Source organism: Stegastes partitus, unplaced genomic scaffold, assembly GCF_000690725.1.
Source record: "Stegastes partitus isolate 25-593 unplaced genomic scaffold, Stegastes_partitus-1.0.2 Scaffold429, whole genome shotgun sequence".
NCBI classification, from domain to species: domain Eukaryota; kingdom Metazoa; phylum Chordata; class Actinopteri; family Pomacentridae; genus Stegastes; species Stegastes partitus.
This window is the reverse complement of record NW_007578160.1, coordinates 155,736-181,782: the sequence shown is the minus strand read 5'-3', so window position 1 is coordinate 181,782 and position 26,047 is coordinate 155,736. Positions and strand designations below refer to the sequence as shown.

At 41.1% G+C, this 26,047-nt stretch overlaps 1 protein-coding gene and 1 non-coding gene across 4 annotated transcripts in view; one reads left to right on the top strand and one right to left on the bottom strand.

Annotated features, from left to right (window-relative positions):
• Positions 1 to 26,047, bottom strand: part of clasp1a (cytoplasmic linker associated protein 1a) — a 91,973-nt gene that overhangs the window by 22,133 nt on the left and 43,793 nt on the right. For 2 of the 3 annotated variants that reach the window (XM_008286059.1, XM_008286060.1), the window contains exons 9-21: positions 16,453 to 16,593; positions 16,124 to 16,197; positions 13,968 to 14,060; positions 13,697 to 13,842; positions 11,806 to 11,941; positions 11,511 to 11,581; positions 11,183 to 11,242; positions 10,667 to 10,744; positions 10,403 to 10,570; positions 9,633 to 9,679; positions 9,038 to 9,208; positions 5,326 to 5,433; positions 3,967 to 4,131 (exon numbers count right to left, since the gene is read on the bottom strand). In XM_008286059.1, coding sequence (XP_008284281.1) covers positions 3,967 to 4,131; positions 5,326 to 5,433; positions 9,038 to 9,208; positions 9,633 to 9,679; positions 10,403 to 10,570; positions 10,667 to 10,744; positions 11,183 to 11,242; positions 11,511 to 11,581; positions 11,806 to 11,941; positions 13,697 to 13,842; positions 13,968 to 14,060; positions 16,124 to 16,197; positions 16,453 to 16,593 — 1,458 coding nt within the window. Of the gene's footprint in view, positions 1 to 1,995; positions 2,155 to 3,966; positions 4,132 to 5,325; positions 5,434 to 9,037; positions 9,209 to 9,632; positions 9,680 to 10,402; positions 10,571 to 10,666; positions 10,745 to 11,182; positions 11,243 to 11,510; positions 11,582 to 11,805; positions 11,942 to 13,696; positions 13,843 to 13,967; positions 14,061 to 16,123; positions 16,198 to 16,452; positions 16,594 to 26,047 lie in introns of all 3 variants that reach the window. The other variant, XM_008286057.1, reaches the window with a different exon arrangement.
• On the top strand, positions 15,978 to 16,048 carry trnag-ccc (transfer RNA glycine (anticodon CCC)). The gene has a single exon. It is a non-coding gene; the product is annotated as a tRNA-Gly (tRNA).

Genomic DNA, 26,047 nt, shown 5'->3' with positions numbered 1-26,047 from the left:
TTTCCCTTGGAGATGAAGAACACAGATAACCCCCAATGCACCAAAGATGTAAAACCATAAATATGAACTTGTGCGTGCAAATTTAAAACAGACACAGGTTTTAAACCAGATGACAGCATTAATAGTATGTACATAATAAAATAGGTTCCTTGTGGAGGAAACAACAAAAACGCATGAAGAACAAATCTATAAACAAACTGAAGGCCATCAAATAGACATCACTAAAAAAAAAAATGGATCAGAATTTCATAAAAATCCCAGCTAAAATGAAACAAGGCACTGAGGGACAAGCAAATGAAACCAAAACTATTAACAAATTAAAACTGACTATCTTACCTTTGTTGTTTAATAACAGACTAAATAAAATGTTCTAAACTACTGAGAAGGGAAAACAGAGTAATGGAACAATGGATGCTGCCTGCAGTCACGTCACTGATCACAACCACAGAATCATGCTAGTAGATAGAATTGGGGTGAAAACCGAGAGGGACTGGGAAGTTGGGAGTTCTGGCCATGCAGGTCACCTGACTGGCCGTGGGGATCGGCTGTGGAGAGAGCGCTGGTTGAACGGGAGTGACGTCGGGAGGCTGCAGGGGACAGGAGAGGTGGGTAACATCCATACCAGGGGGTTAGTGATGCTCACGGTTAAATACCTGCGATTAAGGTAAGACTCCGAATACTTCTTTTACTCTGCTGCACTGACCATCACACATTACTGGCCTTACACTGAAAATATTAATTTCTGAGTTGAAACGTAAATGTTTTTTTGTTGATGTTGTTTTTTGTTTTCAGATTTTTACTTTTATTTCCCATATGACTTCAAACTGAAGGAAAAACTTACAGTGTAGTTTAGCTTACACAATCATTCTGGTTAGCTCAGCAGAGTAAAAAGGGTCACATCTAGGTGACTGATTACATTTGGGTAGAGTCTATAGGATCGAGTGTTCCATGATCTATACCTGCAGCGCATTCCACCTTATGTCAATCATGACAAATAAAAAAATCTAAAATTGCAGAGGGCTCGAACCAGTACGTCACTCTGCAGAGCACAACTAACAGTTGGATTTGTCATGAAAGAAAAAGCACAGGCAATACCCATAATATTCACAATGGCTATTATATCCTCTATTCAACGACAGGCAACAAGCAGAATACCGGGACCCTGAAAGTGCAGCTGCTAAACTGCATTTAGCTAGATCATTTAAAAAAAAAATCATCCACATTTCCTTATTGCCAAAATAGGTTTGATTTTAAAAAAAAAAACCAAAAAAAAAACCCAAAAAAAACTATGCATGCAAAACTCTAAATGTGTAATTGAACAGTGCCAGCTGTTACAGGACCATAAAAGAAACATTTTAACTGAGGGGTCTATAAAAAAATAAAATCAAATAAGACTGACAGTTTGAGTCTTGGTTTGAGTTTGAGTTGGGTCCTAAGCCCTAATATACTGACATAATTCTCTGGTCCTGCTTTACAGACCTTTGATGATAAAGCTCTAAGTGCTGAGTTAGGACAATAACTGTTACCGTAGTGATTGCTTGCCATTTCTTGTGGTTGTAATTCTAGTTCCATGCCTCTGTCAATTCTTGTGATTCCAAAAAATTCAATGATAGCATGTGGATTTAAAGCACCTCTTATGTACATGTGTTTACTTAGAGATAATTCAAACACATAAATTAAACTTTAAAATGGCCAAAATGAAGGGAGATAAAACTGAGATTGTCTTAAAAATGAAAACAAAAATGAAATTTGGAGGACAAATTAGCTGTATTCACTAAATAGATCAGTAATGCTCCCAAAACCAAGACAGACACAGTTAGTGCATGCACAGAAAAAGACCGGCGGAAGTAGAACAGCTGCAAGATACTGCAGAGAACACCAAGAACAGTCAGTAGATGGAGTAGAAGGTTTGTGTAAGTGTCTGGCACAGATCGCCCTGCTGGGATGCTCGCTGGGAGAGATAGCCTGGACAGCTATTAGCACAGCGATACTCACCCAGTGGAGCGAAGCCCCGAGCAGGGCTGGTGTCACGGCTGCTCTCGCGACTGGTGTCGCGACTACAACCTTGACTCATGCTGGGACGGGGAATGCGGCTCCGGGCTAGCGTGCGGTAGGGAAGAGCAGCAGGAAGAAGAGCTTTACCACACAGGCTGGCTGTCAGGACAACAAGTTAGGTGCGAATGTCAGTGAGCATTCATGGGGGAATGATGGTGTGAGACTCGAAGATGTGAAATCAAAGAAAGGATGACATTATAAGAGAAAAAAATTGAAAGTGTAAAGTGCTGGATATGGCGCTGAGAGAACTCAATGTTCAGTATAATCAATGATATGAATGATCTTAAGTCAACAAACAACAATAAGTCGCTTTACTGTTCTAAAAGCTCTGTGAATGAAGGTACTAAAATAGCATTGATGTCAACAGTGAAGGCATGTGGTAACAAATGATCCACTGAGGACTTTGCATAGCTGCAGCAGACTTTTAGCAGCCCTGCCAACACTGAAATCTCTTGTTCTGGCCGAATCGTGAAAAAGAATAGCACAGATAATCAACTGACTGATAACTAGTTGACAGAGAGACAGATTAGAGAAAAAATAAAAGATTGAGAGATATGAAGAGTGAAAATAGAGTGAGTAAAGAAAACGGCAAATAGTAAAACTGAGAAAGCAGCAGTGGCTGAGCGCAGTCTGGGTGTGAAAGTTGGTCAAACAGCATACTGCTAGTAAAGGTTAGAGAGTCACACGCCAAAGATCAACTCAAGCATCGACTGTTAACTTGTGACAAACATGAGACAAATAAAAAAAGAATGACTGAATTTAAAACTTGCACCATACAAACGTAACACATGAAAGATTTTGTGTTTAAAAAATGAGTAACGGAGCAACACGAATGATATCATCTCCTTACCGTAACAAACCTGTGAATAGGAATAAACTTTTAACTACAGACATTTTAAATTAAACTATAGGATCTGCAAGTCATCAGAAAAAATAAAAACGCCTCTTACTAAAACTACGTTTTAACAACATCTAGAAGAGGTACAAAAGCCACACGTCCATTAAAGAAGATCAATGAGGAAAAGTGGGTTGAATTAGATTGTCAGGAAAGGTAGGATTCTCCCTGACATCTAAATCACATGCTGGGTTCTACAGAGCTACACAGTCATAAGGCACTGGGTTTCTGTCCAACACTAGCCAGCGACCCTTTTGAAATTTTATGATGACTATCACATAGTAATCATTTTCTCTACTTTACTGGGATGTTTCAAGCACAGTTTTATGTAACTATCTATGAGGCATATATCATTTCATGCCCTCTACAACAACACCCAAATCGACTGCTACCTCTTAATTAACCATACATCACAAAAAATACCTGAGGACAAAAAGTGATGAAAATAGAACTCAAAGTGAAAACCACCACAAACACAGATGCTGTTGTGATGTGTTCTGACTGAAAAGAAACAATGGCAATGTTTTTTCATCAACAATAAAAACCTATGCTTTCACGTGCACAGCTGATGGTCAGAGTACTTCAAAGGACAAAACAGAAGCATGAGCTTATGTCTTTGTCAGGAAGTTAAGAGAGGAAAGTCCAGTTTCACTCATCTCACTTATCAGTACATGTGGTCATGTGCTGCATGGAGATTAACATACCTGCAGGATCAATACTGCATGGTGGTCAAAACATTGTGCAACATTTGTGTGTTTTGGTTTCTTGGCTTTTCTCCTTATGCCAAAATAATCAACGAAGTGAAGGTAGTTCTGCCTTAACAGTAAGCATTATTATTTGGAGCATCAAATAATATGAAAAATGTGACTCACAACAAATTCTTTTGGTTTTTGTAAGTCACAGCAATTCAAAAATCCAGACAAGCCATATAAGCAGTAGTCAAGCAGACCCATAGCTTGTCGCGAAAGAAAGACAGTGACTTGTGCGAGTTCTACATATCTGAGTCCTGGCCTTACCGAGGCCAAGCCGGCTGGGGCTGGTCTCTCGGCTGCAACCCTGGCTGCGAGGGATCCTGCTTCGCTTATCCGCTGGTGTAGAGGAGGGCGATGCTGTGGCTCGAGGGATCCGCCCATAGCTGCTGTGTCCAAGGAGCTTTCCTGGGGAGCTGGAGCGGCTGCCAGCTGTTGAGGAAGAAAAGACCAACAAACACAAAAAATATGTACCACTGTTAGCCAATATTCATAGTGAGACTCAGGGACTGGGATAAGGGTCGAGGAGTGGACCTTAAATAACATAATTAAACTGTTCAGTCAAATCTCACAAGCCCTGAGTCATCAGACACAATGCTGTGGGGACAGTGCAGCAACTTAAGAGGCAATTTATCATATTAGAGTGTATTATTCTACTTCAAGTGTAAACCTCCTGTAGATCACTGATATTTAAAGGTGAATGAACACTGTTGTAATGACACCAAAGAACTTCCCAGAAAGTTAAATTAGAGTCTTTAAGCAATCAAATACAGCCTACACACACGCAGGGTGAGGAGGATGGACCTTGTTCTAACCAACTATGCTGTGGGTAGACATTTACTGTGGCACCAGTCACCAGTGGGGAACATACAATGCCACAACAGTGAAAAAGAAGACTACAAAAGACAACAAAATGGCTGACGGCAAACATTTCCAACTCCAAACTGTGACAGGGAAAGAAATCACACATAAATGCAATGAGTGGAGCATGCGAACACTGTACGTGGGGAACAAATGCACGAGGCTACAACAGTGACATGACGTGCTCTGTGTGCTAGGAGAGCAGACAAAGGGATGAGGCATCTGGCTTGTGATTGGATGAAGCTGAGGCCTTACCACTGATGGGATTGGCTGATCTGGATCCTGGGTGATGGAAGCAATAGGCAGGACAGGGTGGAAAACGGTCAAAATGAGACAGAAGGGATTATGTTTATTGTTTTTTTTACCCAGCATGCACTCTGGGTGGCTGTGGACATGTTAGCTGTGTACTGATCACTCACAGATCTCAAGAATACATAGATACGGTACACATATATATATTCGTACATACTGTGCATGCATGGATGCACACACACACACACACACACACACACACAAATAGACAAGATTTGTGAGTGACTGGCAGTATTTTTCAGGATACTGAAAGATCACAGGCACACACAAGAAACAGCAAGTATGACGTCAAAGCCAAAGCACACAACGATAACACTGGGCTATGACAGTGACAGTATGTGTGCAATATGCTCAATTACAGCTATGAAAAGCTGAATGTGCAGAAAGTGATTCTAACTCAAACTGTTATTTAACTTTACTGTATGAAAATTCATGAGAAGACTGTGCACATACGCTGAGACTGGGAGACCACTTTGGCCCTGCTTCGCCCCCTACTGTCCACAACTGATGTACTGGCTCCTCCCACACTGCCTGAGCTTTGTCTCCTTGTGCGAACACGACCTGGATGGAAACAAAAGCAACAAGAGAGGGGAGGGAAGAAAGGCAAGGAGGTACGTTTATTAGATGTGAATGATTTATCATTGTTTACCCCCAACCCTGGACACAGATGCTGGAGAAGAAAAGTCTGGAGAGACAGAATGAAGAAGACCTGAATGAAGGGACAGAACACCACTGGAAACATGGAGAGGGGAAAACAGACAAACCTGGGTCCATCAGTATTTGCGAATAATTCTCAGTGTTCATTCTAAACTGAAACCTGAGATGAGAATGACTGTTGTTTGCCCTGTGAGCTCAGTTGTGCTGGTGCTAGCAAAGACACGGAACACAAACAAGCGTAGGTTAGGTGCTTGTGTCATGTATCACTTATATTCTATAATATATAACCGTAAGAAATATTTGCAATTTTTTTTGATCCAGGTCTGGAGAAGAATAGAAAAACACAGAATATTCTTTGCAGCTGCCCATATGCTATGCTTGAGAAACAACAAGCAACGGCAAAGAATTTTAGATTTATGTACAACTTCACAAGATGAGAAGAAAAAAATCTGTAAACAAACTTCAACAGTAATAGTTACTGTAATTCACAGGTAATACTAAATTGCAAGCTAAAATGCTAGCTTCACAGCTAGAGGTGTCTATTAGGATAAGTGTGAAATGCCAGCAATGCCAACTTTTTGTTTTCAAGGTAGAAACATACCATGTACAGAACATTTTCCCAAAGACTGAGTCATTCCTTGTGAAGCATCACAATTTAACATGTCAATATCAATTATATGTAGTAAACATGAAGTGGGTCAGAAGGTGTTTGCCGTACAGCACAAGCAACTTCAGCAGTGTAACCACACGCAACTTGACCTCAAATACATTTGATAATACAACACAAAGAATGTGTGTGTGAAAATATCTTTCAATAGCCCTTTTCACACACAAGGTATGTAACATTGCTGCTGCTTTTTCAGTCTGTTAAACTGACAGCATTCTGTCATTTAGACATAGGTCGGTTTTCTATTTATGTTCCCCATGGCTTCATTGAGACATACCCACCACAGAAATGGAGTGTAACTGAACACGTGAAACTCGACAGTACATTGAGTGATGTATAATGCACAGCAATGTACCAATAAAAAAAAAAATTAAAAACTAGAATGACAGCTTATCAAACTGTCCCAATAACTAACAGCATAGTTTATTTAGGATTTCTGATACACATAAAATTTTACGTGTGATGACAATCTAATAACTACTTTACCAACAGTAAAATAAAAATACTGTGATAGCCATGACTGTAGGTATTCTGACGGCTGCTAAGTAACAAATGATTGAACTGTGACTCTGAGCAGCAGCTCACCTGTTTGAGGTGAAGCAAAGTATGTGCCATTTTGACTTGCTGTTAGATCCTGACCAATTCTGTCTCCATGTGGGGAATGAAAGAGGTAACTGCTGTTGTCTTAGGTGCACAACTTTCTCTCTTTGCAGATGCTCACATGAATCCTGCTGCTGTTTCATGCTGCTGGTATTTAATAAAGTCAGCGGAAAGACTCCTTCAAACTGCTGGAAGCAGCAAACTGAACTTCATCTCCTGTTATCGTTTGGTCAAAACCCAGATCACACTCCAGTTCATTTGAACCTAGTAAGATAACTGTCAGCATTTACAGAAAAGTTACCAGGGTGTCCATTCAGACATGAAGCTGACACATTCCGTTGCAAATTAATTAACTCAGTGCATGTCTAAAAGGGTCTGTTTTTAACCTTTATCTTCTGAAGATATGACATTAGCAATGGGCCTTTAGAATATCATGAGGGCAAATTGCTTTGAAAAACATTTGTTTCTGGAAAACAATTTAATGATCACTCTCATTTCTGAAAATTCCTCCTAAAATGTCTAATGTTGGCTGTCACAAAATAAGCCAGCAATATTGCTTGGACTGTGATGACTGATAAAAATAAGTCTCCTTGAAGTGGAGAGGCAGTGAATAGATTGTGTACATTAACTTCTCATCGATTCATTAAGACTGACCACATTGTGTCAAACTATACCTGATTGACTGCTCAGTTTCATCTGCATTACGATTGACTCCATCAATGTTTGCAACCCAGATCATTGTCTTTTCTTTAGGATTATAAAAACTGACAGCTAATTTGAACTTTGGATGACAAAGAAAATACAATGTGGAGCATAAAACAGCATCACAGATTAGATTCCCTGAATCTTTGAATTTCTTGTGTCTTTGTGTTGTATATACAACAGAACAAGATGTAGCAGCCCTGAGGACACTCCACATTTTAAATGACACGATGTCAAATTTGGCACCTATTTAGTTAATGGCACCTTGCAGCGCACAATCTGTTATAGTGATACACAAATTTTGGAGAAACAACAAAAAAAGACAGAAGAAAACGTTTTTTTCTCTGAAATAAAAACAACTCTGTACAAAACAGCAACATTGGACTGAATCACTGTGTAAGTAACAGAGTTGATGGATACAGTTGTTAGGTTTACAGTAGAGGAGGAAATCCATGCAAGCAGCCCATGCAGAGTTCCACATAACTGAAGACCACTTGGGGGATAAAGAGAGGAAAAGAGAGCACAGATGAAGAGAAAATGTAAACATGTAAGTCTGTGACATCTGACAAAAAGACACACTCATACATCTCCACTTTCTTCCGCTCTGTGCAGTTGCACAAATACAAACAATCACACAGACACACAAATCTTACCATCGCTTTTACCGGGAGTACCATCTTTTGGGCATTAAAGATAGACGGTGCAGCAGAGAGTGGGAGGAGAGGTATAGAGGAAGACATTAGTAGCAATTGAAGCAGGAACAGGAATGAGCGGGTGAGCAAAGGGCCTCATTGTTAGTAATGGTCATTATCGAACCATGGAGTTATTGAAGGAGAACAAACGAGGAAGAGAAGTTTCTGTTTGGGAAAAAGATTACAGTAAATTTCCAATCTATTGGCAGGGAGTGACTTAAACATCCACCATTAGCTTAACTTGGCAGTGAAAACATCCTTAAGAAGTGTCATGGGTTAGCATCACACTAGGGGCCACTGAGCCTCATCAAATCAATTTGTCAAATATGTCAGCGTAGGATTTAAATAGTTCCTGTTGACAGAACAGTCTAATGACAACATCAGTCGTCATTAATACTCCCAGTCAGGTCCGTAAAAGCCAGTGATTACAGGAAAAAATGTTTTACTATTTTACAATGGCAGGAGACTTTGAATAATAACCGCTTGAGTCAGCAACTGAGAAAATGCTTTGTTAACAAAGCTTTGCTAAAATACTGCAGGCAGTGACACTTCACATGTAACACTGCAGTGTTCATTTGAAGGTGTTTCTGTCTTTTATTAAGTGAAGGTTAGCTTTTTTTTAGTCTTGCCTTTTATCTGGCTCCAATGACAGTTTACACTATAACATGGACAAAACTCACTTGCACTCCAACTACTTTAATTGTCTCTCAGAACATTCTGTCAATATGTTTGTACTTACAATTTAACACGAGCAGTTTTTTACTGAGTAAAAAATATTTCTTGTTCTTGCAATGCAGGTGTGTCTTTGGGCCTTTAAAAGGCTAAAGGGAGATGACTGATGCATTACCTAATGAGGCATAAGATCCTGGGGGGAGGGCAGCTGCAGAGCTGAACGGTGAGGAGGCAGGAACAGTGGAAAGACGAGACTTGGCATTGGAGGCAGCGTTTACATCAATATCACTACGGGAACGCTGGAGGGAACCCGGTGTAGTTGACACCCTGGTGCCCACGAGCTTACCTGGAACAACACATAGATGAAACATAAACTGTCACTGTAATATAGTTTATTTCAAGTGCAAAATAAAGTGGTTACATCTGTTTTTACTTTCATGTCCACTCAAGTAGAGTCCACACCCACTGCTACAGTGCAGCAACAACTGTGACAACAACCAATGCCAGCTGTGAAGCCCTAACTGCTACTCATACACATTTTCAAAACAATGTGCACACTGCATCTCATGTTATTCTAACCAGTGAGATCTGGTCTGGTGCTGTGTGGGAGACTATGTGTACCAGGTCTGATCGGCGAGCATTAGCGAGGTGAGTGAATTTTGAATTTCCATCTGAACAGTTTCAATGGCAGCCTGTTTACTAACTTCCCCATATGTCTGACAAACTGCATATATATTCCTTGCCAAGAAATACAACAGAAAGTGACTTACTCCTAGTTATGCTCCCTCCAATGACACTCTTCACAGACAGTGGCCGGCTGAAAAAAGACAAAAAGAAAGAGTCTTTTTAGGCTGCATGTCAATTCAATTAATATGGAATTATTTATGTAATATCTCTGGATTCTGTGTATTAGAAAACAATTTAAATATTAATAATAAATGCCACATTCACAGTATAATATGTTCCTTTACAGAATTTATTTGAATTTTAGAGTTCTGTTTAACATGATAGTTGCAGGTTAGGAGGTCATTAGTCATGACTGAAACAGCTCAGCTTCCTGTAAGAAAGAAAATAATCCTAAATGAAAAGTGAGCTCACCTCCTGAAACACAAATACTGGTGACCACAACAGCTGCAGTCCTAATGGACTGGATATGAGGTCATTCGACAACATGCTCTGTAGGGAATCTATAAACTGGGTAAATGATGCCAATCGATTCAAGACTTTTGTGCACTCAGCTGTGTGCTGCCCATCTGACAGTAATTACCAATATTTTTTAAATCATATTCAATAAAACAGATGTGATAGTGGCTTCCTATAAATCAATAAAATCAAACCTATGTGCAAAAGCTTTGAGGTTATAGAAAAAGGTAGGAGATAGGACAGCAAAGAGAAGTATAAGAAAGAGGGCAATGTACAGTGGCTGAATCTCAAAGACACATCAATCAGAGGTAAGGAAAGAGGAAACAAATTCAAGAAAGACGGTGAAAAAATGGGGAAAGGGTAATAACAAAAGCAGAAAGAGGGCTGTGTTTCTTACTTTAGACTCTCCTGTGAGGATGATGAGGAACGGTCAGACTGGGGTAGAGACACAATGCTGTCAGAGCTCTTCAGGTGAGACTGGAGGGCCTTCTGATAAGTGGACTCCAACGCCTGGAACAGATGTTCTGCTTCCCGGCTGTAGTGACCATGGAAACCCCAGTAACACCTATGGATAAAAAGTAAAGACATGTATGAATACTTGTTTTTCTCATTAACAAAGTCATTAAAAAGTATAGATGCAAAACCATTAAGAATCACTCACTTTCTTGCAATGGATCTGGCCTCAGAGTCGGCATCGTGTATGCCTTTCTTGATGGTCTCAGTCAGAACAGCTACATGTCTGGGATAGTAAGGGAACATTGTGAGGAGGACACAAACAGCTAATCTCCTGTCAAGTTTTATGCCTCTGGCGATCCACAGGGAATGTGGCCACCCACAAGGTTTTTCACACGCTTTTTAAAGTCTCTACTGTGGTTGTCATGGTTACGGGGATGGAAAGTTGTCTTATCACAGAGTCTTAATGACGGCTCTCTCAGGACTCATTAATTTAATGGGCCTCATCAGTGGCGCACCGATCCAATGCTTAGCTAACTCAAATGTTAGCGAAATCAAATGCCATCATGAGAGGAGAGAGGAGGAGAAGAAGAAACATGTCTACATCACTTCAGCTAAACATCAACACCAACAAAGATGTTTTACTAGTTTGTCTAGACACTCAGCTGACATCTACAAGCTGTTTTGGTGGTTTTGAAGAAAACAGATGAGATACTGAGCTCACCTTTCCAGTGTATTAGTGTGCCACTCCTGCAGCATGAGGTCGAGGAACTCATAGCAACGTCTGGAAAGCGGACAAAGTTTACATGAACAAATCTTCAATGTGCAACAGTATGACAAGGGACATTTCACATAGAAACAAAAACTGTATAAAGAGGGAGTTACTAAAAGCTTCTGTGATTTAAACCAAGTCATAACATGGCTGAGATTTAAGAAGAGCAAAAAAACAAACAATTTCAACTGTTCAAGTTGCCTTTATTTTTAACCTGCTGTCACTATACGAAGAGACGTCCCATTTATGTTTTGTAGAAACAACAATAAGGTCATCTTACCGTCTGACTGCAACTGATTTGGAGGTGCAGTTACTGGTGATTATTGGGATGAGACGTGGATAGTGTGTATGCTGAAAGTGAAGGACAAGCATGAGTGTTTAAGTCCAAAAGTAAGGTTACTTTATTTCTTGTGCAATAAGTCTCTTTTACTAATATGATGATGATATTGCTGATAGTATACATATATACATGGTATACAGCACTGCAAATTGTATCAAGAAAGATTTAGACTGTTGCTAAAATGTATGAAAATATTTGCAGAAGGCTTAAGGAACCACAGTAACCCTTAATTTACCCTGAGGATGAGGCGTATGGCAGCCACCCCGGATGTGGCCATGACTTTGGCACTGTTGGGGACAAGGTTCAGCAGAATGGGCATGATGCTCTCTGCTCCATGGTCAAACTTGTTACCCAGCATTGATGACAAATGTCTGACAAAGAGAGAAAGAGAGAATGCCATTGTGTTAAAGAAAACGCATTCCACAAGAGCAGTTACATTCATGGTGATGTGTTATTTTTTGCCTGACAAGATGGGTGTAAATGGCAGGCTTGTATAGGACCTAAATGCGGATTTATTTCATGTTTTGTAATTCAAGCAAATTGCTTTTAGAAAGAGAAGTAAAAGACACAGTTTAGATTATGAACATAGCAGCAGGTTGGTTAGGAAAGAACCCCTCTGAAGAGAAAACAGAGACACAGACAGAAAAAAGAAGGAGTGATGGGGTAACAGTGGGCAATGTCTGCACTAGACTAGGAGACAAGATGTGGTAATGGCATTAAAAGAGATGACAGGATCCATGTAGCTCCCATCTATTTATCAACCTACTGCTCTTTCCGTGCATCTCTGCTCTGTTCCACCTCATCAGTGTTGTACTAAAATTCCAGTGATGGATGTTTTGGAATGGAGAGCATCCTTCTGTTTCATACTAGCACAAGACTGATTTCACTGGCTTCAGTGTGTGAACAGCAGAGCTTAATGAGCTACAGATTAAAGTGAATGTCAGTGATGCCAATCAAAGCCATTAAAACAGACTTGATCAATTGTGCAAACTGAATGACTTTCAATTAAACCCCAAACAGTTTTGTTAGGTTTTTCCAATTTATTTTTATAGGTTTATCACAGTATAAATTAGGGCTGCACCATATACCGTATCAGCATCAACATTGCGATGTGAGCATTTGCAATTGTTGTGTGGCAGGTAGTCTCTCTGGTAGCTCTGGTAGTACTGGCCAATTACTTAGTTACTGCCATTGTCTTCTTTGCCACAAGAAACAACAACAGCAACCTCCAGGCAGGAACCTACCGCACTGAAAATGAAAAGTCTTGCGAGGATTTTAATTGAGCGGCTTGTTTTCGTGGTGGACTGTCCATTTTAATCACGGCGCTCATCAGCCCTGCATGCAAATGCTTAAACACAATGATTCCACCTGTCACTATTTTGAGCAAAACTGAAGCCGCATCCTTCGCTTGGCCCTGCCCAAGACGACTGTAATTAGTTTAAAGCAAGACATCCAGCCAGTGTTTTTTCCTCTTTAGTACAAAGATAGTGTGGTGCAGCCTGATGATTATGTTTTACAGAATGGGCTGGGAAGTGCGATGTGAAGTAAGTCAAACTCCAACACATCATGTTGCAAACTTTTTTGCTACTCAATACAAAAAGAAATCTCAAATGGTTTGTATTTTCCATGACAAATCTACAAAAGAAGTCTGTCCGATAGAACATCATTTACTTTGATTTAACAGTTCTTGGATGCACAGAGTTTTTAAAAACATTTTTAACAAGACATGAAAATTTAACTTAATCAAAAAGCAGCTTAATGTCTAAAACATTAGATTACTTTTAACAATGTGCAGAAATAAAATAAAGTAGGCAAACCATGTAAAATAGGAGACTCTAAGAGGGCAAAGTGCTGTGCAAAGCACTCCTTTACTGCTGTTTAGAGGACAATTTTACTTTCTTTTGGGAACTGGAGGTATTTGTCACAAACGATGTGGACAAGATGAAGATCTTCTATTTCTTTAACAACGTTTTACATTGTTTGCCAGGGAGGTGAAATAACTACGTACTTTTAACATATAGTACAAACAGAGGTCATCAGATACGAGCTACTGTAATGTGGGGCTAACTGTTGCATTCCAAAAGCATTCAGAAGAATTGCTAAGATGGTACATTCTCCCCTCTTACCCCAGTGTAATGCAAGCCTCGCGGACCACCTGGGAGCGTAGGTCTTTAGCTGACAGCTTAAAGGGAGCCTCTAGAAGCCGCAGCTGCTGAGGGAAACCTTCATACTCAGTAGCTCCTGCCATCATGAGTGAACGAACCTTCTTCAGCTAGTAAACAACAAGACAGAAAAGAAGTTGAGCAAGACAAACACATATTTAGGTATATTGCCATTGAATTCATGCACTTGTAGCCCACATGCATGTGTGTGAGAGACAGCATAAATTTGGCTTACTGCTACCACTCTGTGTTCCCAGTCATGTTTGTCATCAGACAGCACTTCTCTGATCTTGGTCAGCTGGTCCTCTAGTTCTCTGTTGGAGTAGATCTGGACACAGAAAGACATTAAGAAATACATCGCTATCATTACTTATTTAATGATATGCACAGCTGTCATGTTTGTGGAATTCTGTCTCTCTGTCTTCTTTCCCTTTGTGCTGCTTTTTTTTTTTTTTTGCACATCTCAGAGGATCTGGGCTGGACTGTGAACACCACACCCACATCGTCAAAAAGGCCCAGCAGCGTCTGTTCTTTCTCAGAACGCTGAAGAGGAACAAACTCTCTCCACCTCTGCTGAAAAACTTTTACCGCCGCACAATAGAGTGTCCTGTTCTATGGGTGTACAGTGTGGTATGGCAGCTGCACAGCATCAGAGACGAAACAACTTCAGTGGGTCATCAAGTGGATCAGTGGATCATTGCTTCCCCCTCCCACACCTAGAGGAGATTTGCTTGAGTTGTCTCCTCCAACGGGTTAGGGTTAGTCTCATCCGACGGGCTACAAAGATCCAGAATGACCCCGCCCACCTAGGACACTCTCTATTTACCACCCGCCCCTCTGGCAGACTCAGAGTCATGAGAGCCCATACCAGCAGACTAAAACATAGCTTTTCCCTGTGGCTGTGAAGAGACTGCTGCAGGAACCATGACACTCCCAGTTACGGAGTCATTCTAACAAATGCTCTTTTGCACTTTTAATAGAGTATTATGTTATATTTTATTGCTATTTTATTATTTCTATCACTTTTTAACTTTTTTTCTTAGACTGTGACCATATTACCTGCTGCAAAGATGATGCCAAACAAAACTTTGTTGTATCTCTTGTACAATGACAATAAAGCTTCTTCTTTTTAAGTCTACGATCAGACTAGGAGCTCTGTACTATGACTCACTGGATGTGGACTTTAGGTGAAAGCCTGCAATTCCTGTTGCACTTTTCTCACAGCTTTCTGCTGCCCCTTTGCTATCTGCAAACAATAATAACCTTCAAACAGCAACCTACATGCTGAAAATGGTAAGCATTGAAGAAGACTTGGATGGTGCAATAGGACAAGCCTACTAAGTTCTTCCAATGTATTAGCTATATCAATGGCAGTGCTCAAAGTTACATCGAAATAATTCCCCCATCACTAATGAACAGAGATACCGTCACTTTGGACTGCCCTAGACATTTGTGACTGGCTTAAGAAGTACAAACAAATCAGTGTGCATTCCCCCTCTCAGCAAAAGGGTAACAAGATGCACCCAGACCATTTTCCAGCAGGTCAGGTATGCAAACTAGCAGCTATGTGAGGATGTTACCATGCTGGTGCTAAGCAGGTAAAATTTCCCCCTTGTTCATCATCTCATTTTACATGCTAACATTTATTAGATAACACTAAACACAAAGTATAACTGAGGCTATTGGGAATTTACTTAGTTTTGTAGGCATTTACTTAAAATCGTAAACATCCAACTTCTTTTGGCACCAAGAGGAAAAGACAGAGAATCACCAAAGTCATCTAGAAACCAAGGCTATCTATTAAAATCAAACAAGTAGATGGAAAAACACTTAAGCGAATGAGTGAAAACTTTGACCTACTTGATATAAAATCAGGGATCGTCAAAAAATCATTTGGATTTATGGTTCAAGAAAAATTGATATGTATACCATTTTTCTTTTCACAACAACAAACAATATCAGTCTCACCGTGGAAATTGAGGAACAGTCAGAGGAATACAGAAATAAGTAGGATTAATTCTCGAGAGAACATGACAATACTGAACAAAGGATGTGGACCAACCATAACTGATATGGTTGTGCTACTAGGTAGGCTAATCACCATACCTCTGAGCTGGAAGACATCTCAAGCAGGCCACAAAGACAGCCTTTTCCGCACTTTTTTTTTGACAGTGAGCTGATCGGTGGCACAATGCGTAAAGCACCGACACCGTGTTTTTAAGGGCGCCGCTGGTGTAGTTTAAGGGCACCGCTGGTGTTGTGGTATCATGCAAGATTCCCATTCTTGCGACCCAGGTTCGATTCCCGGGCGGTGCACGTGTTTCAGTAATTTCCCGGGCCTGGGATAAATAAAGTATTTTTCTATTCTTCTCAACACTGGGCTCAACATACCTGGACTGAGGGCACATCTTCAAAGGCTTTAATGAAATCCTCTTCATCAACAGCACCAGCACCTGCTTCTTTACCTTTACAAAAAAAAAAAAAGATTTTGAACAGCTTCTCAGAGGAAAGATCCTAATAGCAGTAAAGTAATGACTTGAATCATGGTTTGTTTTCAAGATGATGCTACTTCTGCACATGTACACAATTAAGATTTGAACAAAAGATTACTTTCAACTGCAATTGTATTGACAGATAAACTATCAATAACATTTAAAGTTCTGTACAGTACAGTATGCAGTTATAAATGTATGCACTGGGTGGACAAACCCTTTTCTCACCTGGGGTCTTTGTTGTGGTGGCCGAGCTGGGTCTTTTAACTGAGCTCATTACAGTCCTCCTGCCACTAGGGGGTGCTTTGGAGGAGGAGGAGGAGGAGGACCGGCCTCCATCCACAGAGTCCTCATCCTCAAAGTTTTTGTCTGAAACACAAGGGTAGAAATAGAAAATGAATAAGGTAACAGTTGAGTTAAGCTGGTTCATTGAGATATTGGCAAATGTAAATGTTATCCACTTAACGGTTGGACAACTCTGTGAGAGATGCTTCCAGAAAAGATCAATAAATCATTATTAGGACACCGTTCAGTCACATCGCTCCCCCTTAGAAGTTAGCGTTACCACATAGTGCTCTTCCTTGTTGGTATTAAGGCCAACTGTGACATGAACCATCATTCTCTTCTTATTAGGCTGGCCTGAGTCATCGCTGCATTGTATGATCTCTGCCTGCCCGTGGGGAAATGCAATGCGGTAAATCTGTCAGGTTGTGCGTATGTATCTATCCAACCTTCATCTATGCGTCCATCTGACTTTAATCTGGTTTGGCAGCCATACATGGATACATGGTTCACTATCACCTGCCCAACGTGACCGCTGACACGAGGGATTAGTCAGGGGCAGATATGACAGTGCTGGGTGGTTTCCATCAGCTAAGGCATGGCGATAAAGGGAATGTTTGCAGCTTAGATTGTGTTCTAATTCTGAGGAAATTTAGAGAAATACTATTTATTTTGAAGCTATCAAATAAAAGAATGTGTGCTTGCAGACAGCCTTACATTAACTCATTTTGTAGGAATGAAGCTAATATCTTTAAGCTGCACATTTCTTGCAAAATTAATTTTTTATCATTTCCCCAATGGAGCCAAATCACATAAAGCAATATGTGAAAAAAAAATCACAGATAATGATAAGACCAGACACAAAAAACAGCTCCCTAAATGTCTCTTTTGAGATTATCACCATGACACTGCATCAGACAGAAAAATACACAACAACAAGAAAAAGCAACAGGTTGAGAGAGGAAATCATTGAGACGTGAAACACACAGACAGGCAGAGAGAGCAGAGCAATGACAGAAAGATGGTAAAAACCATATTTCAAGAAAGACAGGAAACCATACCGAGCAAGAAGAGAACGGAGTAGAAAAAGAGAACAGACAAAGGCATCATTCTTACGAGCGCAGATTTTCTTGCACATCAGCTTCCTCAGCATGTCTCTGCTGCAGCCTCTAACACGCTCTCTCTTTTTCATCGAGCATCTCTGTCAAACAGGGTGTGTGCCTGTGTTTGGATGAGTGTGTGCGCTCTGCATGTGGCTCTACTTCATGCTGAGCTGTGACACAGTGCCAGACTAACCACCCCTTAAGCCTTCTCTCTCAGCTCAGTTGACAGTGTGTGCGATGATGTACAGCAGTGTGTCACAGCACCAGTACTTGTGATGCTGTTGGACTCTAGAGGCTCTCGTGATGAAAACAGGGAGGGGTCTGCTGTTGGGATGACACCTATTTTGTGCTTATTTAGGACATTTCTCATAATACAATTGACATAAAACTACTGAATACTACTACTACTACTAATACTACTACTAAAACCAATGTAAATGCTGTTTCTCAGAATGATGTCATTACCACAGACCTGACATAGTGCAAAGAGATGAAGCACTAACAATAGGCCTTAGGAATATACATAAATGACTAGTGTAAGGCGTATACCTCACTACTCAACAGTGAGTGAGTTATGAACATTAAATCTTTCACTACAAGAAGTGGAAAGGGACAATTATTTTTATCTTTTTTTGTGTTATATTGAATTTCTGAAAGCCACATGAAAAGCCTGAGAGGCATTTCTTTGTAATGATTAAGACTGCTGATAGAATGACTGAATAAATGGCAGACCAAATGATGTTTTCTATTTTCCTATGAGGGCCTTATTGTGGCAAAATTATTTGTCCATGCGTATGGAGAGTTGTCTGTCTGTACCTCAATCTGTGTGTCTGAAGTGAGATTTGTCAATGCGTAAAAGAAGTTGTCAATGCGAACCGCAATCTACAAAAGTTGTCTCACAATTTTTCTGTCTGTAATCAGGTTTTCAAATGTGTAAAAAATAACCAACCACCGCAATTTTAGCGACGTTCATTGCCTGATGTTCAGCAAAGTCTCCTGGCTGTAAGTTTTGCGGAATGAATGTGTGGGATAGACAAGACACTCAAAACTCACTGAAGTTTCCTGAAGTAGCCGCTGTGTCTATGTGTGCCACCATCTCTATAGAAACCCACAGAGATTCATTCACTATATTCAGAGTTTCATTATATATATTCAGCGTTTCATTTTATATAATCTCCCAAATGGCATGCCATATATATGTAGATTGACAGATTGAGGTACAATCATATATAGGTATATATATCTATACATATGTCTCAGCGATGGAGGACTGCTAACATGTGGCCTCCAGCTAAAGACACCTGGGACTCTTATCTTCCCCTCCAAGCTTCAGCAGCAGCTGCTACGTCTTCAGCTAAGCTAATTGGTCAGATTAGCTTGCTAGTGCTACTTCTTGAAAGTTTTTGCTCAGCGACCCATAAACTTAGCAGATGTAATTTGTTCACATATACGTGTTTTATTATATTATATATATTGTAGAAGCCAATAATGTAATAACAGCCGATAACATAACAACTGTCATGAACGTAATAAATTTGCACTTTTTAAAATGTAATAGGCCAATAACGTAATAACTGGAAATAACGTAATGAAAGTCCTGAACCAATAACGTAATATCTTTTGGCCAATAACGTAATACGTTATGACGTAATTTGTCTGTATTTTTAGCACTTGAATTCGAATACGTAGACTTTTCAACTACGAATACCTCTGTACGCATTGACAACTCTGTGTACGCATTGACAACTCTTATTACATGTCCAAATTTTAATGCAGATGAGCAGATTTTTTACACATTTGAAAACTTGATTACAGACAGACAAATTGTGAGACGACTTTTGTAGATTCTGGTTCACATTGACAACTTCTTTTACACATTGACAGGTCTCACTTCGGACGAACAGAAGATAGACCACTCTCCAAATGCATGGACAAATAGTTTTGCTACAATTATGCCCCCATATTTACTGCCCAGCACACCGACCCGGGGCAGTTTGTCCTTAAGGGTGAATGGGCGACGCGCCACCAAAGGAAAAGAAAAAAAAGAAGAACAAAAAACTATCCGCTGTCAGCTTTCTGAACACTTTAAACTGCCTGTATGTCATTGTCCAATCAGCGTGAGGCCCTGCTGCTTGGAGTCCCGCCCCTTTTTGGGGCTATTTTCAGTCTGACTGAAATCGCCCCGACCGCTCTCATTAACTGTAATGTAAAAGTTTCTTTTTTCACATAGCAGACGCTATAATGCATTGTCTCTGGGTTCCGGGAGGGCTTGCACTTGCGTGCTTTCGTCATGCGTATCACCTCAGCTGCGTCGACGGAGCTAGCTGCATGCAAGGTCAAAGATGGCTCACTGTCGGAGCATTTCTGCCGCGTCTTTGAAAGAATTTCCCTTTATTCGTCGGACTAACGAAGATAAATTGGCAACAAAATAACTAGGACAACCAAGACTAAACCTGAACATCAAGCATGTTTCCCTAAAAGGTGGGAAATCTTATAATCGAGGATTTTCGCGGCGGTAGTATGAGCAGAAAGGCTAGCGGGCTGTGAGGTGGCTGGTGCGTTGTTCTGCTTGTTGTGCGGCGCGCCTGGCGGGGCGGTCGGGTCTGTTGAGCTCGCCACGACACACCATTTCGGTGTGGGCGTGGCTTGCCCGGCGGATCTGGCGGCTCTGCTGGGTGTGCCGCAGGTGCCGGCTGTCAAAATCTGCCGGCTGACACGTCACCCGCTGTCAGTGTCATCTCTGAAGAAGGCGAGCGTTGTCGCCGAAACTGTCAGGTAATAACAACCACACTCTACATGTCTGAATAGAGAACCTGAACATTATATTATCACTAAGAAGACATGATGAACGTTTTCGAGTTATTTATCTCTCTATGTTTGAAGGAAATGTACGACATTTCTCCTGTTGATAGCCTATTGAATTTATCATTCACCGAAGAGCCAAAACAATTTTATTCATGAAGACGTCATAGGCTGGCTCTAGCACATGGTATTTAGTGTACAGAGGTAAAGGGAAAATTTGACCGCCAGTTGAACAGGTAACTTTTGTCATGACAATTGCCCCCCCTGAGAAATTTCTCAGGAGCCGCCACTGACACTGACTGCAAGAACTAAAGCTCAGGGACACCAAGAAGTCAGGCTATGAGGGTTTCAAGTAAGGTTGAACAAATAATTGATTTTAAATTAAAATTTAGGATACACAATTTGCAGTGTATTATATCCAGGGTTTAAACTGTTATGTTAATTGTTTTACAAATCCATGCCAGCTTGATGCATGACAGTCACACTTTTGATGACATTTGATGTGATAATGCTCCGTCACATTTTAAATATATTATGAAATACTGAAGTAGAACTTGATATTGCAAAGCAAATTGCAAAATCTGTCAGAAAAGTCAAATGGATATTTTCAACAGAGCATTCAGCCCTAGTTTCATCACACCCACACAAATTTAATTATTCTAGCTCATTAGACCTCAGATCAGGCTTAAAATTCGTGAAGTTATATAAGCAATTAAATGATGGCACCCCAACTCTTGCATTTTTCATTTTGGGCCAACTGGATCAAACTAATGCTGGCCCAGTTGGCCTAAAATGGCACATGCCACAGATGACAGTGGAAGCAGCACTATATATAGTAGTACACATTTTGATCAACTTTTTTAACAGCCTAAGTACAGTGGACATTATTTCATATAGTGATGGAGCTACACATGCCACATTTCCATGACAATTGCCACAATACCAGCTTACAACAGCTAGAGCAGCGGTCTCCAACCTTTTTTTGCACCATGGACCGGTTTCAAGCAAGACAATTTTCTACAGACCAGTCGTTGCACACATTAAAAAAATAAAATAAAATTCTATTTAAAATGTGTCATAAACAAACAAAATTCCTTATTTTTGCTAAATATGTGTTTACTTTTTCTTCTGTCTCAACATCGAGCCTCTCCCTCTTTTCAAAGAAGCTCGCCAGAGAAGTTTGTTTTTTAAATTTATTTTGGCATCAGTTAGACTGATGGCTCCGTTTAACAGCTGGGCATGAAAACTGACAGATTTAAGTGTGGGAAACAAGCACAGGCGGAAGTGACGGGAGACAAGCATGTAATTTTTCAAAATAAAACACCGTATTATTAGTGCTTCATCCCTTTGTACTTTGTCACCCTGACTCTGCCGGAAATAAAATAACCTATAAAACGTTACTATTCTTTCTGTGCTGTCCGGTACCAAATGACTCCTGACCCGGTACTGGTCCGTGGCCCGGTAGTAGGGGACCCCTGGGCGAAAGGATTGTCATGCTCGACTGTAACTTCTCATGAATACTTCTGCTCTGACCAGAAGCCACTGACTGCCACTAAAGTATTTGTCATGGTGGCCCATTGTTAGCTAAACCCCAACAATGCTCCCTGCTTGCAAACTGCCTATAGTCTGTGCATCCGCCACCTCCATATTTCAATGGATCAATCAGTTGACAGCTCTGCTCTTCTCTTCATCCAAGTGTCCGAGACCTACGACCACAAGTCTGAAGATATAACCACAAAATCCTGGTGATCATCGATCTTTGGCTTAAGGTGCTCTGGCAGCAAGTACACTTGTGAGCAACTTTATGCTCAAACATGGTGTTCTTTATGACCAGTCCATGACTAGCACAGAAGTAGCAGAACACATCAAGCGGGCTGTTCCTCTCAGTCACCCCCTTCCATTTTTCCCTGTCATTGCCCATGTAAGCTTTGTGGCCCCCAGGAGATCTATGGAGTCCTCAGTTAGGACCCCCTTTCAGGACCCCACCCAACGTCTCCAAGAAGGCCGGGTACTCTGAACTGCCATTCGGTGCATAAGCACAGATGACGGTCAGAGTTTTCCTTCCACGACATATAGTTGCATGGAGGTGACCCTCTCGTTCTCTGGGCAGATATCATACACAGCAATGTTCAGCCAGGGACTTAAGAGTATTCCTACACCTGCCTGGCTGCTCTCACTTTGGGCAACTCCAGAAAAGAAGTACCTCGAGCCTCTTTTCAGAAGTTTGGTTTCTACAACCTTTTTTGTGCATGGAGGTGAGCCCAACTATATCTACCTGGCACCACTCCACGTCCCTCACCAGCTCCAGTTCCTTCCCTGCCAGTAAGGTGACATTCCATGTCACAACAACCAGTCTGTGATGTCGGGGTCAGTACGCCCTGGTGCCCATCCACGCCACTGCCTGGCCAACATCACACCTGACCCCTATGCTGATCCCAGCAGGTGGGGGGCCTACGAGGGTTGTGGCTTTCAAAAGGTCACTGGGGAGATTGTGCCTTAAACACACACCCACAACTCACTGGGCTCAAGGGATCCACTGCAAATGCCCAGAGCCACCACAGAATACAGGAGTGGTCCCATGTCCATGCCCTGATGGTTCAGAGCTGTTTTCACTGCACGAAGGGGACCTCCGCAGTATTGGGCAGGAGGTTTTAATCTGGTGACTGATTTGTGTATCCTGGTCAAGAAGAGTCTTTGTTCATAGCAACATTTTTACTTGTTCTAGCTGGAAAAGCACAAGTGCCACTAAAAAGATTGATGATAGCTCTATTCTATTCAAAAGCCCCATCAAGCCATGACAGTGTAACAATAATCCGCTGACAAACTCAGCTATGTTTTTCTCCTCCTAAAAATACAAAATATAAGATCAAAATCGCTAATTATGATTACACCTGGGCTGCAAGGTGGCACAATTGGTAGCACTGTTGCCTCGCAGCTAGAAGGTCGCCGGTTCGCGTCCCGGTGGGGGCACCCAGGATCTTTCTGCGTGGAGTTTGCATGTTCTCTCTGTGCAGCATGGGTTCTCTCCTGATTCTCCGGCTTCCTCCCACAAGTCCAAAAAACATGCTGAGGTTAACTGGTGATTCTAAATTGTCTGTAGGTGTGAATGTGAGTGTGCTTTGTTATCTGTCTCTAAGTGTAGCCCTACAATAGACCTGTCCAGGGTGTCCCCTGCCTTCGCCCTGAGTCAGCTGGGATAGACTCCAGCCCCCCCGCGACCCTAGTGAGGACTAAGCCGTGTATAGATAATGGATGGATGATTACACCTTGCAGTCACACCATGGTGAGCTGGAAGAGACGTCAACATGGCTTTTAACAGACTAAAACGTAGCTGTAGCTAAACCAAACCCCCTTCATTTTGTTTTAGGTAAAAAGGAAATAACAAAATTTCAGTGCACCAAGAGAAATGAGAGAGATACGAGTTCACCCTGCCTGATCACCTTTACACAGAAGCTAACATCTTACCAGAAAGCACAGCACCCTGCCACACTTTAAACAGCATTGATTACAGCCGTCAGAGCAGCTGTTGTCACCAATGCTGACACAAATACCGAGGTTATTTATCTGTGTATCAGGGGAGCAATTAGAGCTGTATGCAACACGAGATGAGCAATTCAAACACAGACACGCACAAGAAAACACACAGAAAAACATGTACATACGTACCTCCACACACACACCTATATGCTCACATACAAAGGACTGCCTGGTGCAGCCTGAAGCAGATAATGAGTGCTGAAGGTAAATAAACCAGTGACAGTTCCAAGTAGCAGGAACTGCTTGATAGGGAGGGTCTAGTTAAGTCAGCAATTTATTGTGTCAAGTTTGTGTCTTAGATGAGATTCTTCCCTGGCAAGTTCTATGAGAATCTAACAAGCATAGAAGGGCCTTGACTTGACAACCTTACAACAGCCTGACTCTTACACTGACCACATCCATTTCCAAATGCAGGGCGCTCTAATCCATCTACATGACCAGAGAGTGCTAGAACATGTGAAGCAGGAAAGGTAAGAAGGGCAGAGAAACGACAGAGACGATTTCTGACTTGAAACAACAATTCACAGCCTTCACTTGTTCAGTGAAAACGGAGCTATCTTTCAATAATGCTTAGTTGAGGTGCAAAACTGAACAAATGAGAGAAGACCAGTGTGAGCAAAATATAATGCTGGCCTTTGGAAACCTGGGGGATATTTTAGTTATTAATTTCAATAAATCAAATGGTCTCTTGTGAAAAGCAGAATTTTATGATCTATCAAACCTGTCTTGGCCTAGTTATTTATTTTAAAATAACCATTACTTCACTCATTCAAGTTAAGTGTACAATATCAATATATAAATATAAAACATGCACATTTCAGATAGGGTTACCTATCACTAAAGTGTCTACAAGTATAAATAAAGTAGATGGCAAAACAGCAAAACAATATGTATTACGTTATGGAAATTTTCACAATAATCCACTCCATCACAATGCTTTTCCTCATTCATGTTAAGCAGAATTTTAAGATTTCTGCTCAACTGTGATGCTAAAGAACCACAAAGGGAGAAATCCTCATTGTATAAAGAATAACTTTTCTATTATGAATGTAGTGGCCTTGGTAGGTCATAATACAAAGTGGTGATGCTCAAAAGGTTCAGGGGGATATGCTGACAAAAATCAGGTAGACTCAGAAGGCAATGTATGATAAGTATTACAGTTTGCACGCTGATCATATTGTAACGGTGTGCAAGGGCCTGGGGATGTATTAATTTGTAAATGTAAAGCTACCTGCAAGTTTGACAAGCAGCCATACAACAAGGTCTAATAAAGTGATCATGCCGGTCTTGTGACTTTTACATGAGGGTAACCAAGAGCTGTGACCAAATCAATATTAAAGCAAAGGAAAGGATTCATGGCTTTGGGGGAATCTCCCAGCATTGGCATGTTTTGACCAGATAAAAATAAGTACCCACAACTAACTTAGGAATGGACGGCACGGTGAAGAAGAGAGTAGCACTGTTGCCGCACAGCTTGAAGGGCCTGGATTCAAATCTTGGCCAGGGGTCTTTCTGTGTGGAGTTGGCATGTTCTCCCTGTGCCTGCATGGGTTTTCACCGGGTTCTCCGGCTTCCTCCCACAAGTCCAAAAACATGTTGAGGTTAACTAGTGATTCTAAAATGTCTATAGGTGTGAATGTCTCTCTGTGTAGCCCTGTGACAGACTGGTGACCTGTCCAGGTGAACCTGCCTTCACCCTGAGTCAGCTGGGATAGACTCCAACCCCACTCGTGACCCTAGTGAGAATTAAGCGGTGTATAGATGATGCATAGATGGCTGGTTGGATGACTTGGGAATCAAGGATGCGCTACTTTTTAGGTCCACTAGGTGTCAGGGCACACCGTGAACTACAATGTACCACATACTGAAATACTCAAAGTTGCTGAAGCTGCACTGGCATCAGCAGAGTCACCAGTAATCTGCCTCTGAAGCACAGATTTATATAATAGGAAGGATTTACTCTTTCCTCGCTGTACTCTTTATAAAAAGAAGAAAAGCCCTGAGGCATGAGGGATTAAGAAAACATTCTGCAAAGTAAAGTTCATAAAATGAGGGAGTCAACTAATCATGTTCTGAGTTGCCTCAGGAGGCGTAACACA